The sequence below is a fragment of the Lichenostomus cassidix genome, chromosome 10, assembly GCF_008360975.1.
Source record: "Lichenostomus cassidix isolate B80296 chromosome 10, HeHo_3.0, whole genome shotgun sequence".
Classification (NCBI taxonomy): Eukaryota; Metazoa; Chordata; class Aves; order Passeriformes; family Meliphagidae; genus Lichenostomus; species Lichenostomus cassidix.
This window is the reverse complement of record NC_139491.1, coordinates 19,824,096-19,839,243: the sequence shown is the minus strand read 5'-3', so window position 1 is coordinate 19,839,243 and position 15,148 is coordinate 19,824,096. Positions and strand designations below refer to the sequence as shown.

Below are 15,148 nucleotides of genomic sequence, written 5' to 3'. Positions count from 1 at the left end.
CAGGGTGGGCCTGAAGATCCACATTGGCTCCATGTGTGCTCAGGTAGGGTAGGGAAGGTGATGTCTGGGGAAAAAGAGCTGGGAAGCCCCTGGGGGAAACACAGAAAGCCGCCAGCAAGGCTGTGGACCCCAAAGTGGAGCTGCAGACATCCCAGCAGGTCTACAAACCAGCATGGCCATGAACCTCATGACGTCCAGAAAAGGCTGTTACTGCCACTAGATGGCAAGCTGAGCCCAGCATTCCCACTCAGGCGACTGTCCCTGCCAGGAAAGCCCAATCCTGGTGGAATAACCCCATCACCCTGCGCCGCTTTGCTCCAGCACCTGCAGGGACATCCCTCTGCCTAGTATCTCCATCTGGAGAAGCGTCCATGGGGCTACATCCTCCCATCATGGAGCAAAGTCACTGGGTATTCAGAAAATTTTGGAGTTTCAGCTTTTCCACACTAATTCAGAAGAGAAACTGCCTGGCTCACACCCATGCCGAGGCTGTGGACTCTCAGCACCCCTTTTGCAAAGGCAGAGGGGTCTTCCACAGCATCCCTCAGTGTTGGGGTGTCTCCTCCCTGCCACAGACTGCTCTGATTTCTGCACAACTATAGCAGAGTCCATTGTGCCTGGCACATTTATCCAAGCAAGGTAAAACTTGGGAAATAGGAAATGCGTTTGCAAGGGTTGACGAGCACAGGGAGATATATGGCCCTTGAGATGGATGGAGCCGAGGGAGCCCGGAGCAGCTGTGCCTGAAGCATGTTTATAAATCTCAGCTCACATCCCCCGTTGTGCTGTGCCAGCAGCCAGCTGCAGGCTTCGGCACAGATAATACATGGAGTCGAGGCCAGACACGTGGGGCTCCTTCAGAAAGAGAAATGTAATGCAGATCTTCTCTTTCCCCTTTTCCTCGCAGAAAACTTTGGGAGCAGGTCATGGGAAGACAAGGTGCCAGCACATGGCCAAGAGCCACAACCGGCTCATCACAGTGAGCATGAGAGGCTGGGTCTTGCCTTCAAAGGAAGGTGCTGGGGACCTGCCTTAACACAGACATGACCAAGATGTGATGATGGAGACAACCTGAGGGAGAAACCAATTGCTGGGAGCCCATGGCCCCACGCATGAGAAGATTGATGGGAAGAGTGGGATGCTGGTTCCAGGCATGCCAAAGTGGGCTCATGGAGTGTGGTCTTATGCTTCTCCTAATGCATTGTTTTTTGGCAGGCAGGAGGAGCCTGTCCCCCTTTCTTTAAAACCCAAAGAAGCTCTTGGATGCATTCTGCATCCCAAACCATCCCCACCACTCCCAGGACACTTCTGGGGAGCTGCTGTGGGATGCTCCCAGGAGCTGCCCAAGGACCTGGCAGCCACTGAGGGACAAGCAGCACTAACCCAGACCCCATCCCTCCCGGTCCCTCTGCTCTCCCCACCAGTTCAATCCTTCTTTGAAGCCAGAGAAGACCACGTGTGCTGCTGGAATTTACCTGCACAACAAACCACCGGAGTCTCTTGTGCACTCCAGGGCCAGTGTGTGATATTAGAAAGAAAGAAAGGTGCTGGCATTTTTTCCTCCCTACCACCACAGTCACCAGAGAGAGATGAAAGAGGAAGGGGCAAAGCAAGCCAGCACCGTCCCTCCTTCCCTGTTGGAACGCCAGCCCTGCAACACACACCAGCCTATATTTAACCCACTGCAACCAATCATACCAAATCCCCTCCTAATCCTCCAGCAACAGCCCAGGACAATTTAAACCCCAGGATAGATCCTAAGCAGCTTTTTTCACCCACTGTGTGCCCCTCCTGCAGCAGGATGATGAGCAGGCACAGGCATGACAAGGGCAGCAGTGAGGAGGCAATGCCCTCGTGTCTCTGAGAATGGAGATGCTCTTGAACAGAAGGAATCCCACTTGGGTAAAGTCCATCCCACCTGTTTTCATGGGAAGGTGACATCTTTGAAGCTCTTAAGGAATTGATACCACACAAATCTGGGTGCAAACCACTCAGCATCCTGGTTACCAAGTGTCACATCAGACTTGTATCCTGCCCAGAAAAATTAAAGGTGAGCAACGGTACAGATTTGCCATCAAGGAAGGCAACGTACAAGAAAACCCCAGGAGTAGATGGCACAGAGGAAAATGCTGCTGTGGCACCAGGAGCCATTGTATTGAGGCACATTTCCTCATTTTCAAAGATTAATCACCCAAGCCCAACCAAGAACATGTCCATGAATTCCTCCTTAAGCTGCATCACTTCCAGGATTGCCCTCACTTGGGATGCCCCTTCTTCCATTTATTTCTTCCCCGGCTGCATCATCTTTGAGATAATCTTCGTCATTTCCCCTCCAGCTGCATCACTTTCAGGATGCTCCAGCTCTTCCATAAACCCTGCCCATGTCCAGAGATCCCACCTGATGCACAGTGCCCAGGCTTTGGGACACAATACTCAAAGTTGTTCATGGCCATCATGCTCCAGCCAGGAGACAGGGGACACCACGGGACCAGGGATGGCCAGCACGACGGTCACCTCATCCAGTGAGGAGAGATCACTCACCAATTACCATCATGGGCAAAAGAGACTCACGTTGGGGAAATTAATTTAATTTACTGCCAATCAAATCGCAGTAGGGTAATAAGAAATAAACCCACATGTTAGAACACTTTTTTGTGACATCTTCCCAGGCTCAGCATCATTCCTGATTTCTACACCTTTGCCCCCAAACAGCACAGGGGGATGGGGAATGGGGACTGCTTTTTCTCCACTACCTAAATATGTTATCCCAGAGGCACTGCCCTCACTGCTGATAGGCTCGGCCTTGGCTGACTCTGTCCAACATGGAGGAAGTTTCTCATGTCTCCTCTAAGAAAAGTCCCCTCTACCAAACCTTGCCAGGCAACATGAACACAGTTTCCCCAGCAGGGCCAGAGGGAGACAGGATCATCCCACCATACCATGCAGGGATGGATGCTCAGGATCATCCTATCATACCAGGCAGGGATCATACCAGGCAGGGATGGATGCTCATCAAAGACAGTTGGACTGTCTCTGACCATCCAACATGAGGCTTTCCAGGGACTGGAGCACACAGAAAGATCACTGCCCTGGACTCCAGGAGAGAAGGCTTTGGCATCTTCAGAGACCTGATTGACTGAGTGCCAGGGGATAGAGCCCTGGAGGGAAGTGAAACCCAAAGAAGCTGGCTGATATTCAAGTATCATCTCCAAATTCAGGAGCAATGCATCTCAACAAAGAGAAGTCAGGCAGAAATGCCAGGAGGCCTGATGGATTAACAAGGAGTTCTTGGAGAAACTCAAAGGAATCCTGCAGTCGGGGTAGCCCACAGCAGAGGGACTCAATGACTTGTTTGCCTTGATCTTCACCACTAGGTGCTCCAGTCACACCACCTGAGTCACAGGAGGCAAAGACAAGGTACTGGGAGAAGGAAGAACCACCTGCTGTAGGAGAAGTTCACGGTGTGCAAGCCCATGACACCTGATGAGATGCATTCACAGCTCCTGTGGAAACTGGCAGAGGAAGCATCTAAGCCACTACCCATTATATTTGAGGAGTCTTTGCTCTCACCGTCCCATCTTCTCCATTCTATCCCCATCTGTTGCCTTTTCCTCCTGCTCCAAGGAGCTGGAGGAAGGGATGTGGAGTGTGCTGACATTTTCCAGGTGCTGCCACACTGCCATCCTCATTGCTCAGAGGGTTTGTGCTTGTTTTGGCTCCCATCAGCACCAGCGTGGCACCATGACAGGGTGAGGAGGTGATGTGGTCCAAGCCAGGTGACACCAGCTGTACTGAGGGGGATGGAGGAGACCCAGCAGCTCATGAGGCAGCAGAGAGAGCAATGCTTCCCAGTGTGATCAGATCAATTAATAGTTCTTGGATCAGAATCACACCTAAGAGCACTAGGGGAGCTGCCAAGACAGCTGCTCCCCACCAAGTGTCCTGATTAAACACATCCCTGTGCAAACCAGGTTCAGCAAAGGGACAGTGTCACCAGCATGGCTGCAAGAGAGAATGAACAACGGCGTCCACCATCAGCTAGATCAGACCTAAGGCCAACACCAACCTGGAATGGTGGAGGAGAGGTTGGACCAAGAGCCCAGAGTCAGATCATTGGTGGTGGGAGCCCTCTGGGATGCCTTTGGCCAGAATCATGGATTCATGGCAGGTTTTCTAGTGGGGGATGAGGACAAAGTTGGTGTTCAAGGCAGGAGGGACATCATCAGGTTCCTCAGAGCTTCATGCTTCCATCTCAGATGAACTTGTCCTTCTTGTCCAACTTATCCTTCCAAGCATTGCCAGGCTTTGGCTTTAGAAGGTTTTCTCCATGATTTTGCAGCCCCATATGGAGAGGAGAAGGCTGGCTTTGGGGAGACCTTCGAGTCCCTACCAGTGCATAAAGGGGATCTAAAGAAAGGCTGAAGAGGGACTTTTTGCAAGGCCAAGAAGTGACAGGCCAAGGGCTAATGGCTTTAAGCCGAAAGAGGAGAGATTTAGATTGGATATTAGGAAAAATTCTGCTCTGTGAGGGTGGTGAGGCACTGGAACAGGTTGTCCAGAGAAGCTCTGGCTGCCCCATCCATAAAAGTGTTCAAGGCCAGGTTGGATGGGACTTGGAGCAACCTGGGATAGTGGAAGGTATCCCCACCCATGGCAGGGTGTGGAGTGAACTGGGCTTTAAGTTCCCTTCCAAACCAATTCATTCCTCAGTACTGTGATTCTAAACTTGATGCAAGCCAAGAGCTGCTCCACTGCCCTGGGTTCCTACTAAGCAGTCCAACGAGGCTGCTACATCCCAAGGGGCAAGGGGAGAGATGGATCCCTCCGGGTGAGGTGCTGAGATCCCTCTGGAGATCTTGAGGAGAGTCTTCAGGTGCTGGAAGCACTTCATCTGGCTTTGCAGACATGCCCTTTCTCCTCTGTATCCTTTGGGCAAGGGATGATCAGCTGGTAGATCAGTGCAGACCTTCCGCAGGTTTCCTTGGAGCAGATCCACCCCGCAGATCCCCTGGGATGCGCAGAGCAGGGCTCCTGAACTCTCCTGCTTTGTGTTTCCTTCTCACAGATTTTACAACATGTGACACCCTTCTGCCTTGGACAGCAGAAAAAACCACACAGCTCCCAGGTGCCTCAATCTGGGTGAATTTTTTCCATATGGAATGGACAGTTAAAGCAGAGGGCATAGGAGTGTGGAGGTCCCCATCCCAAGCTAGGCATCCCAATCTTCCCCAGCATGGTCCATCCACTGCTCTCTTCCCAAACAGCTCAGGTGCTATTTCTCAGGGGAACAATTTCAGTCCTCACACTGGGGGCTACTGCAGCACTCAATCCTGCGGCAACCACTGTTTCAAAACCAGTTTCCCAATAGGAAGAGAGAAAAGGCAAACTGGGCCCACCCCCACCTTCCCAAAGCATGGGATAAGAAGACCACCCCACTGGAAGCAGCTCATGGGAATGGAAGTTTCAGTTCAGCTTCCACCATAGATAATAAAGAGTCTCAATGAGGAGTGGCTGGGATAAATGCCAACGGCTTCATTCTACACACATAACAGAGATGAAGAGCGGGAGCAGATATCCAAGAGGAGTACATGGATACTTGGCTGAGGTGACCCATCAACCAGCCTCCACCACCACTGCTCTCTCTCACCTTTGTGCTTCTGGACTGTTTCTGCTTCCAGACACAAATACAAGGAGCTCACCCCGCCCCTCCCAAGGCAGAAACCTCCAGCATCCTACTGAGGCTGGAGGGAAGGCCAGGTTCCAGCACTCTCTGTGGGCTGCTGAGCCACCTATTCATCCCTGCATTCCTTGGCAGAGCCCCAAGAGCAACGAAAACCCATCAAACGACCTGGGAAAGCAAACCAAGCTGTGCACGGATGAGATGAGCTCCAGTGGAAAAAAAGGATTGCATTGGCTTGGCAAGAGAGCTGAGAGGCTGATCTCCCGCCGAGTCGATTTTGAGAGTTCCGCTGGGGTTTTTTAATCCAGCAGGAGATTTCTGCCGTCTCCCAGGGTTTGAGCGTTTTTGTGACAGACCTACAGGTTGCCAAGCAAAAATGAAGTCAACTCTGTTGAATTCCTGTGTTGGCTGGCACAGCCTTTTCCCTGGCACCTCCAGAACAAGTCAGCTCTTGTTGAAGGGCAGAGAAATGGCAGCTTAGATTTTTGCCTGCTGTCTGGGAAAGGGGATAACGCAATACATGGGGCTGACACGAGTATTGGCCCATTACTCTCTGTGCTGGTCAGATTATGGGCTGCTCCCACACGGCTCCTCTGTCCTGACCACCCAACTGGTGGCAGGAAAGCCCATGACATGCCAACAAATGACACAGCAGGGACATGAGAAGGAAGGGACTTGCCATAACTCCCCTGTGACACTGTCGGAGAGTGAAAAGCTTCGTGACACTCACCATCCTCTGTCTCTTGCCAAACAATGCCCTCCAGGTTCACGCTGGTCCCAGGCTCACAGGGGCCCAGGCACTCGGGCTCAGTGGCCAGGGCCACATCGCAGGTGTTCACCCCCACAGAGCGGGTGCGTACCATAATCTGCTCACACGGCGACGAGATATCATTGTTGACAACGGGGACAAGGAGGTGCAAGGGCAACACCGCAGGTGTCGAGACCGGAGACTCCATCTGTGGGGAAAAAGAAATATGTGGTCACCATCAGGAATGCTGTCAGGAACACAGAAGGGAGAACAAGTATCAACAGGCATTTTCATTCCTGGAGAACCTCAAGCTCAGAGCTGCTACCTTTGTTTCACATCCTGCACTCCATCAGAGGACAAGGATCTTGCAGGGCTCTCGCACCCTGGTGTGCCTGTACCCACATAACCTTGGGGAGCTCTGTAGTCACAGAGATCACACCCAAAAGTCCTTATGCAGGAGATACCTGTGCTCCTGCTTGAAAGAGCTTGTGCCAAGTTCCTTCCCTGACAGCTTCTGTAATCGCGCGTGGTGAGGATGCCTCTTGGCTATAGCTCAGATGTTAATGCAGCCAGTGACTTTGGACCCGATGGCTCACTAGAAGAGCTTCTGCTCAACTGGCAGGACAGGACAAACGAGTAGCAGACTCCCTCCAGTACCCACGGAAACCAACATCCTTCTCCTTCCAGATCTACCCTGTGACCACTTGAAGACACAGCACTTGGATCTTATCCCTCTTCCCTACACAAGTATCTGCTTCCAAGCCTGATCCAACCACTGTGCTCTCTTTGCACATGGAAATCAGATTCCACAGCCAGAGCCAGCCTTGGAAAGCCAACAAGCCAACATGCCAAGTGGAAGCCCAGCCAAGCCGTCCTGCTGCTGAGAAGCCAAGGTCTTTGGCCACTCTGCCACGCAAGCAGATTACAGCAGTGTCAGGAGGAGGATAGCTGACAGGCTGATTCTCTGGCTGGCCAAGACGAGGGCAGGGTGGAGATCTTCCCATCCTTCCGGGTGCATCAGCCAAGCCAGCCACCCCCACATCTTGGCTTGCAAGGACCTGCAGCAGCTCTGGGGCAAGCAGCTCCTCTTCAGCTCAGACATCCACTCTTCACCATTTGAGATCTTTAGACACTGGGCTACCTCAGAAAAGAAGACTGAGGAAACTCATCACATCAGCAGCACGTTCTAACCTGGGTTCTGGTTTTGAGCAGGGTATAAGATCCCTCTAGAGCACCCAGTGCTACTTGCAGATTCCCCCTAAAATCTCTGCTGAGGAGAAACACGATACACCGGGAGAGCCCAAGTTTGTGGTTACCAAGTGTGGACACAGGCACCAGTCCATAATCACTTCCAACCTTGCTGCTGACTCCCATCCTGGTCCTCAACAGCTGCCAAATTTGCCTGCTCCTTCTCTTGCTCACACACCTTCATCCTTTAAGCAAAGCAAACAACTCCAGCAGAACCTTGCATGTCCAAATTTGCCTGTCACACCCAATATGGTGCCCACAACAGCAGCAAGATGCCTGGAGCATCCCACCTTCCCACCAATCCCTGACCCTAGAGATCCTCTCCACATCCCTGGTGACACAAACCTCTAGGCAGAGGAGCAGAGAGGAGGACATCCTGGCTCTGACAGAGCAAGTGGATTTGCTCTTCCAGCAGGAGAACACAAAGCACCTTCTGTCTGCAGCCCTCTCCTTGTCCTGCATCCATCCTCTCTCCAGACAGCTCATCAGAGCACATGCAGCCCGCTCAGCACTAAAGATGGCCTGGAGATCTTAAGCAGCAGCGGTTGGACCCCACAGCCCCCTCTCCAGCAGCACAGCTTGTGATCCACAACCACCTCCAATCTCCCACTGACAGGACCAGCTCTCACCCAGGAGTCCATCTCCAGACCACCCACCTCTGAGGCTGCCCCATGGCCAGTGGCCCAACTTCATCCCATAGGATTCAAAAAGGGTGGTTTTGGCAGAAAACAACCCCAGGAGGCTGCCAGAGGAGCTTCCAGAAGACTCCCACAGGAAAATCACCCCCAAAACACAGCAACCTCATCAGCAGATCTAAGGCCAGATGCTCCAAGCAAGCACAAGGCTCCTTTGAAGGGGCTCTTCAATGCCCCATTCTGAAACCACAAGCCAGTCTCCAGCAAAGGAAGAGCTAGGGAGGAAACGGGCAGGGCTGCCTGGCTTAGGTGGGCAGCAGGAACAGCCCAGGGGGTGGCAGGGACCACTTGCCCCCATCACCCTGGGAGCTGTGGCTGTATGTGCGCATTGGGGACCTGCGGGTTCTGAGACCATTCAGCTTCCCTCCACTCTGCAACAGAAACCACAGTGCAGCACAGGAGCGTTTAATTACAGCTCCAGCTCTGCTAATTATCGCCCGGTCACACTCGTAATCTGCATTATGCCATGGTGCATAATAAGCAGCTCACTGAGATCTCTCTAATAAGCAAGGAAGCTTGATGGGATTTCATATCTCACCCTGCTCTGGAACAAGCAGCCTCTTTCAGCAGCCATGGGGAGACAAGGCAGCTCTTCTGCTCCCTTGCCCAAAGCTCTAGAGCAAAATAAATAGGCCCAGGGTGGTTCTTCAGGGGTGAGGGGAGGAACAAAGGTTCCCCACCGGGACACAACCAAAGAAAGCTAAAAGCCATGCTGGAAGAAAAGACAAATGGATCAATCCCTAAAATTTCCCTCCCCCTCTACGTGTGTCTTATCTCTTGCTGCCATGGTCTTTTCACCCTCCTGCTTTCCAAGCAAGGTCAGGAAATGCAGGATGGCTGGGAGAGCCCTGCGTACCACAGGGCAGCTCTGCTGGCTGCTCTTCCCCTCAGCAGACACCCAGCTCCCTCTGCCTAGGGAGGCCAGGGCGATGCTGGCCTGGGGTGGTGGGCAGCACTCACATTCCACAGCAGTAGCTTTCATATCACTTCCAGGGCTGTGTTAGCCAATTCCCAGCTCCCAAAGCGGGCCCTGAACCTCCTGGCCACCCCCCTTATCACTTCTGGGCCCTAAATCCCCTTTGCAGAAGGAAAATTTATTTCTCTTTCCATGCTGGGTAGGCTCTAAGATTAAATACCAGCTACACGCTGGTTGCTGGAGGGGGCTGGCATGTCTCCAGCCACCCCCTGTGGGAGTTACGTGGAGTGAAGCTTCCCTGTGCCGGCACTGGCCGTCCATGTCCGCCTGGCACTGCCTCTCCTAATGAAAGTCCTTTGTGTTTCTGGCAGAGGCTTACCCATCACGAGGAACGTGCTTTCACCACCGCCGAGGACAGAAGTGGAATGGAGCCAAGCCTGGGCGGCAGCGGCCAGCAGAGGCATTGCTCGATGTGGGAAAAGCAAATCCCATGAGAGTCCAGGGCGATGCCAATGGTGCCATGGGATGCCAGGCTCCAGGGGGATAATTAAAACCTACCCCTCGTTATAGGTCCCCTGGAAGGTGGGACGGGGTCCCACCTGAAGGGAAGCACGGCAGTGGATGCTGGAATGGGGAGATGCACACAAAGCACTTTCTGCCATCTTAGCAGCACTGGCTCTTTAGTATCAGCCGCCCTCAAGGGGACATCACAGAATCAATTAATAATAGGAGAGAGAGGAGAGGGTAAACCAGAAATAAAAACACCCCACTGATTTTAATGCCACTTCCTGGACCATCCAGACCACCCATTCATATTTATGAGAATTTTGGTTTGTCCCCAGTAATCAAAGTCAGGCAAAAAAAGCAAAAAGTGATGCCAAGACCCCTGAGAAGAGTAACCAGCAGAGATATCTGTGGTGCATCTCCAAGGGCAGAGAGGGTGTGAAGGTGTAGGGCACCCCCAGAGCTGCATCCAGTCTGTCAGCCAGGACCTTGCAGGGAACAGGGTGAGACCACCAAAAATATCTGAGATGGTTCTAGGCTCCGGTGTATCCCCATGTGACGAAGCTATGCAGCATGTGGACCATTTTGCTCACCTACAAGGTTCTTCCGCTCCTGCAGACACAAAGAAGAGCCAAGAGGGAGCCTCGTTACTGGTCACAAACTCATGTCTGTGTGTGTCAGGAGACAGAACATGGACCAAAACTGCTCCATTACAGGACTGTTGCTCGAGGCTGCAGCCAACATATCTCACATCACTGGCCAGCTCAGCCCAACCTTTGGGAGCTTTGATGTTGTCACTCCTGTCCTGCTCTGTCACCACATCCCCCACAGCTTTGCTTTTTCAGAGTAGGAGCTGGAAGAGTTAGCTTCCAGCTCCTTGGAGAGAGATCACCAGGGAGCAGATCCATCCAGTTGAGAAGCGTCTTTGGTGGGCATCTCCAAACCCCAAAACTGCAGCACCCACAGTGCCTCTTCCCCTCCACTGACCTCAGTAGGGATTTCAAAGAGCCTTCTCCAACCTGAACCCCAAAGCCGGGTATGCAGAGCCTGAAGACAAAGCCAGCCCTTTGCTGGCTCTGGTGCCCATCATACCTACGATTTCATCTTAAATCCACCTGCAAGCAGAGCTCCCAGTCACATTCTCCAGCAACAACATCCCAGCACATGGGAGATACTCAAACCCAGGCCATGTGGAGCAGTCTCCAGAAGATCCCCTCCCCAAACAGCACAGGTGTCACTCAACACTGTCTGCTGGCTGGATTTCTCCATTAAGAAAACAGCCAACAAGAAATTCCAACAAACACCCACATGCAGGAAAATAATGATGGCACAAGCGTCAGGTCCAGGGATGGAGCCAGGAGTGTGGTCTGGGGCAGTGATCCCAACACTGTTGCCCATTGCTCTTCCCTCTTGCTACAGCGGGAGGCTAAGGTCACTGACACTGAGATGTGAAAAAAGGATTCTGCTCTAGAAAAGTCCCTGGATAAACACCAGATCAAATAAACAAAGCCACTTCTACAGACCACAGGAACACACTTGGGGAATATACTGGGTTCCTTAGTTGGTAAATCTGAGCCCACAGAGCAACAGGGCAGCTGCTCCAAGAAAAAATGATTGACATTTCCAACAGCCCCACCTACCAAGATGCAGTAAATGCCACAAGGAAGGATTAATGCTTCCATGTGCTTCCAAGTGTGCAGAGTGGAGTGGGCTCAGCATTGCACTCCCTGAGTTCACTCCACAGAGAAGACATGCAAGGGCCACCACCCAAGAGCCAGGCAAGTTGGATGGGAAGTAAGGATTTTTAAGGAGCAGAGGTCCCAGTTTCCCAGTCTCAGGGCTTTATAGCATCTCCCTGAAACCAAACCAAGAGAGGTCAATTCCCCACCACTCTCCTTGACAACTTGTTCCTGGTGCTCCTCACTGTCTGCTCCCACCCCACAGACTTGGGATTCATGGCATCTCCCAGCCGTGGGGCTGTTAACGCCAAGGTGTAACGGGAATGCTCTGCCTACAAAAGGTGCCTCTGTGTCCTCTCCTGGCCACAGCAAGCACCTGCGCCCCAGCTCTGAGATCCAGGGGGGGGTTTGCCTCCATCCATGCAAATGCCTTTCCTAGCCAGCAAGTTCCTGCAGGATGGCCAGAGGAGATAGTAGCCAAAAGGATGAGATAATGCAAGCACAATGCAGGGGTTGGCAGCAAATTCCCAACTCAGAGTCATCTTTATCTGGGCATTTTGGAGAGGACCTGCCTGGAGAAGTCTGTTCTGGCCACAGGAGAGTGGGCCATGGGAATCAAAGCCTGGAAGACGATTTCTGTACAAAGCTCCCAGCCCCACCACCAGCACCACCAAAACCAGACCTGGTCACATTTAATGCGATTACTGGGGTGAGACATACCACACAGTGACACTGGAGGCACAATCTCCCTCCACGCCAGTGATGGGGGACTGATTCGAACAACCAGGTGATGTAGACAGCCAGATGCTATCAACCCCAGCCACACTGCTGGAGAAATGCAAATACAACCCAGCATGACCTATGATGAGCTACTTTCTCTCTGCAACAGAGAGGGGAATAAAATCCCTGCTTGAACACAGCTGGTCTTATCTCAGTGCTTGCAGCATTTTGAGATCAAGAGGAGACAGACACCGCAGAGAAATAGTCTTGCATATTACCATGTCTTCAATAAAGCCAGGAATAGTATCCAAGGCAGACATGCTGGCACCAAGTCACCTGCTCCAACCACTTACAAGACTATCAGATCTGCTCTTGGAAGGGAAAAAAAGGTGTCTCCAGCAGGAGAGAGGTAGCAAAGAGCAGTGATGAAAGGGGACAGGTGACATCAGTGAGAGACACAGGAAAGAAAATCAAGCTGGGACCTCTGCATCAGTCCCACCACACATCACTGGGTCTCTCAGCCATCATCTACCACTGATATCCCACAGAATGGCCACAATGGGTCTCCTCCTTTATTGAATTAAAACGTGAAGCAGCTCTGTTGGTGGAGAAAAGAGGAAAGATCCCACGTGGAAAAGGACTGGAGATGCATCTGGGTCATGGGAGAGCAAAGATGGTTGGAAACACAGAGCCTGACCATGGATGGCTACAAGCATCCTTAACAACGACCAGGCCAGCCTCTGACCCCTTCTTCAGCACTACTGCTGCCATGGTCACCAGAGTTATCCTCACCTCTGGCAGTGCTGTCAGAGCAGAAAAGCTCTGATGACCGCAATTGACTTCTCACTGGGAACTCAGGTCTCCTATTAAGCCCCACAACCTGTGCCCACCCTGCTGTCAACATGGCCACCATCACAGATATGTGGTTGGCTTCTCACATTGCTGCTTCCTGCATCTCCATCCTCCAGAATCCCCTGCACTGCCAACACTAGCCACGTGTCCTGCAAGCCAGGTTTCTACATGGGATAACTACAATGAGGGAAAGTCTTGCTCTTACTTATATTCTTTCTACCAAAATAACCAGGCAGCTGTACCCAAGGATCCGAGCAGTGCTCAATGGCTGCCATTAACACCAGCACTCTGACCAGCACACTGAAGCAGGCAAAAGAGAACATAAAAGGTTTCATAAGCGCCTCAGCGCATCAATCTCCTGGAAAGAGGATATAAATCCATGAGACCTTTCACGAAACACTGGCAGTTCTGGCCACTGTTAAAAGCCCTCTGATAACCACCAGCTCCACAAACCTGGCCAAATGACACAGAGGTTGCAAACAACCAAGCTACAGACATCCCTAAACCCCAAATCTGCAAGGCAGGCAAGACAAATCAAAGCAGCACTTTTTGTGGCCAATGGCTTTAACCTGCCTACAGGGTCTGCCTTGTGCTACACAGCACCCTGGCCTGGATCCTGAGCACCAAGCACAGGCCCCACCACCCAACCAGCTCCCGGGATGAAGAACATATTGCAGAGCTTGGCATCCCCATTTCAACAGATCAACAGATCAGTCTGAAAGAGACTGAAAAACAGGCTCCTGGAGACAGCAAGAACACAAAAGTTATTAACAAACGTGGGCCATGATTGGCAACCAAGGACTGCCAGCCAAAGCTGACACTTGATAGGTCAGGGCTGAGCACAAGTTGGCAAAGCAGCTCAGCTCTCTGTTAGGGAATGGCACAGCTCCACCTGCCTGCCTCAACCATTCCTTCCATTTTTTCATGCAGTTTTTCCTCTACCTCACTCTCAACAAACCTAAACCTCTAAAATATCGACACTGTGGCTGCTGGGCCTCCAGCAATTCAAGCCAGGGCACGGCCACACACACGCGCACACACACACACACTCACCCGCCCCTACGTGCAAACTCAGAGCATTAATAATTCAATCACTTAATTAGTGCTTATCCAGGCACAAAGTCCTTACCTTTGGAAAGCTGCAGTATGTAGGAGTCAACCAGAGGGGAGACAGCTCGGGATTTACAAACCATTTCAGCTCAAAATTGGATTTTTGTAAAAGTAGAAGGGAGGAGATGGATCCAAGCCTTGAAGTAAAAATGAGCTGAGCTCAGACCTGTCTCTTCTAGGATGGGTTCCTCTGCTTGATCGATACACAGGACAGGGACCAGCTCTGTCCACATCCATCACCATATCCAGTGCCCACTTCCAAGTGAGAATGGACAAAGCCACCTCAACCACTCTGTCATTGTGGACCCATGGTGGACAGCACAACCATATACATGGATGTGGTTTTATTACACCACTAAAACCATTTACACCATTATTACACCATTTACACTGGTAAAGCACAAGAGACGATGTGATAAAGAGCCCTGGTGTTTCCAGAGCAGACCCCAGAAAGAAGAGATGGAGTGTGGGGTAAAAGATGGGCTTCGTTTGGAGGTGTTTTCATCAACCAAGCTGTGACTGTGGCATGGGGACAGCTGGACCTTCCACAACAGCCAAAGCTGTGGCATTGGGATGTGCCTCCAACATCCAAGGCCTCAAACGGGGCCAAAGCAAGTGTCAGTCATATTCGGAGTCACTGTGCAAGAAAACTGGGGGAATACGGGGTTACAGACATATATAGAACAGTCAAGCACCACCCCAAGATGATCCTTCCAATGGCCTAGAGGGGATCATCTCCAAGATCCCATCTTAATATCGCAGAATGGTTTGGGTTGGAAGGGACCTTAAAGCTTACCTGATTCCACCCCCCCTGCCATCGGCAGGGACACCTTTCACTAGCCCGTTCATGACAGAAAAGGACATAAGAGACAAACTGAAGGAAGTTCAGAGAAGAGACACAAAAATAACGAGGCTGAGGGGATTGGTTTGGAAGAGGAGATTAGAAGAGCTAAATATGGATAGCTTGGTTCAGTGACAGTTATGTGGGGACACAGC

General features: G+C 51.7%; 1 protein-coding gene across 6 annotated transcripts in view; it reads right to left on the bottom strand.

Moving 5' to 3' along the window:
- ZNF609 (zinc finger protein 609) overlaps nucleotides 1-15,148 on the bottom strand; it is a 76,845-nt gene that overhangs the window by 20,484 nt on the left and 41,213 nt on the right. For all 6 annotated transcript variants that reach the window (XM_085071157.1, XM_085071151.1, XM_085071154.1 and 3 more), the window contains exon 3: nucleotides 6,411-6,636. In XM_085071157.1, coding sequence (XP_084927283.1) covers nucleotides 6,411-6,636 — 226 coding nt within the window. The remainder of the gene's footprint in view (nucleotides 1-6,410; nucleotides 6,637-15,148) is intronic.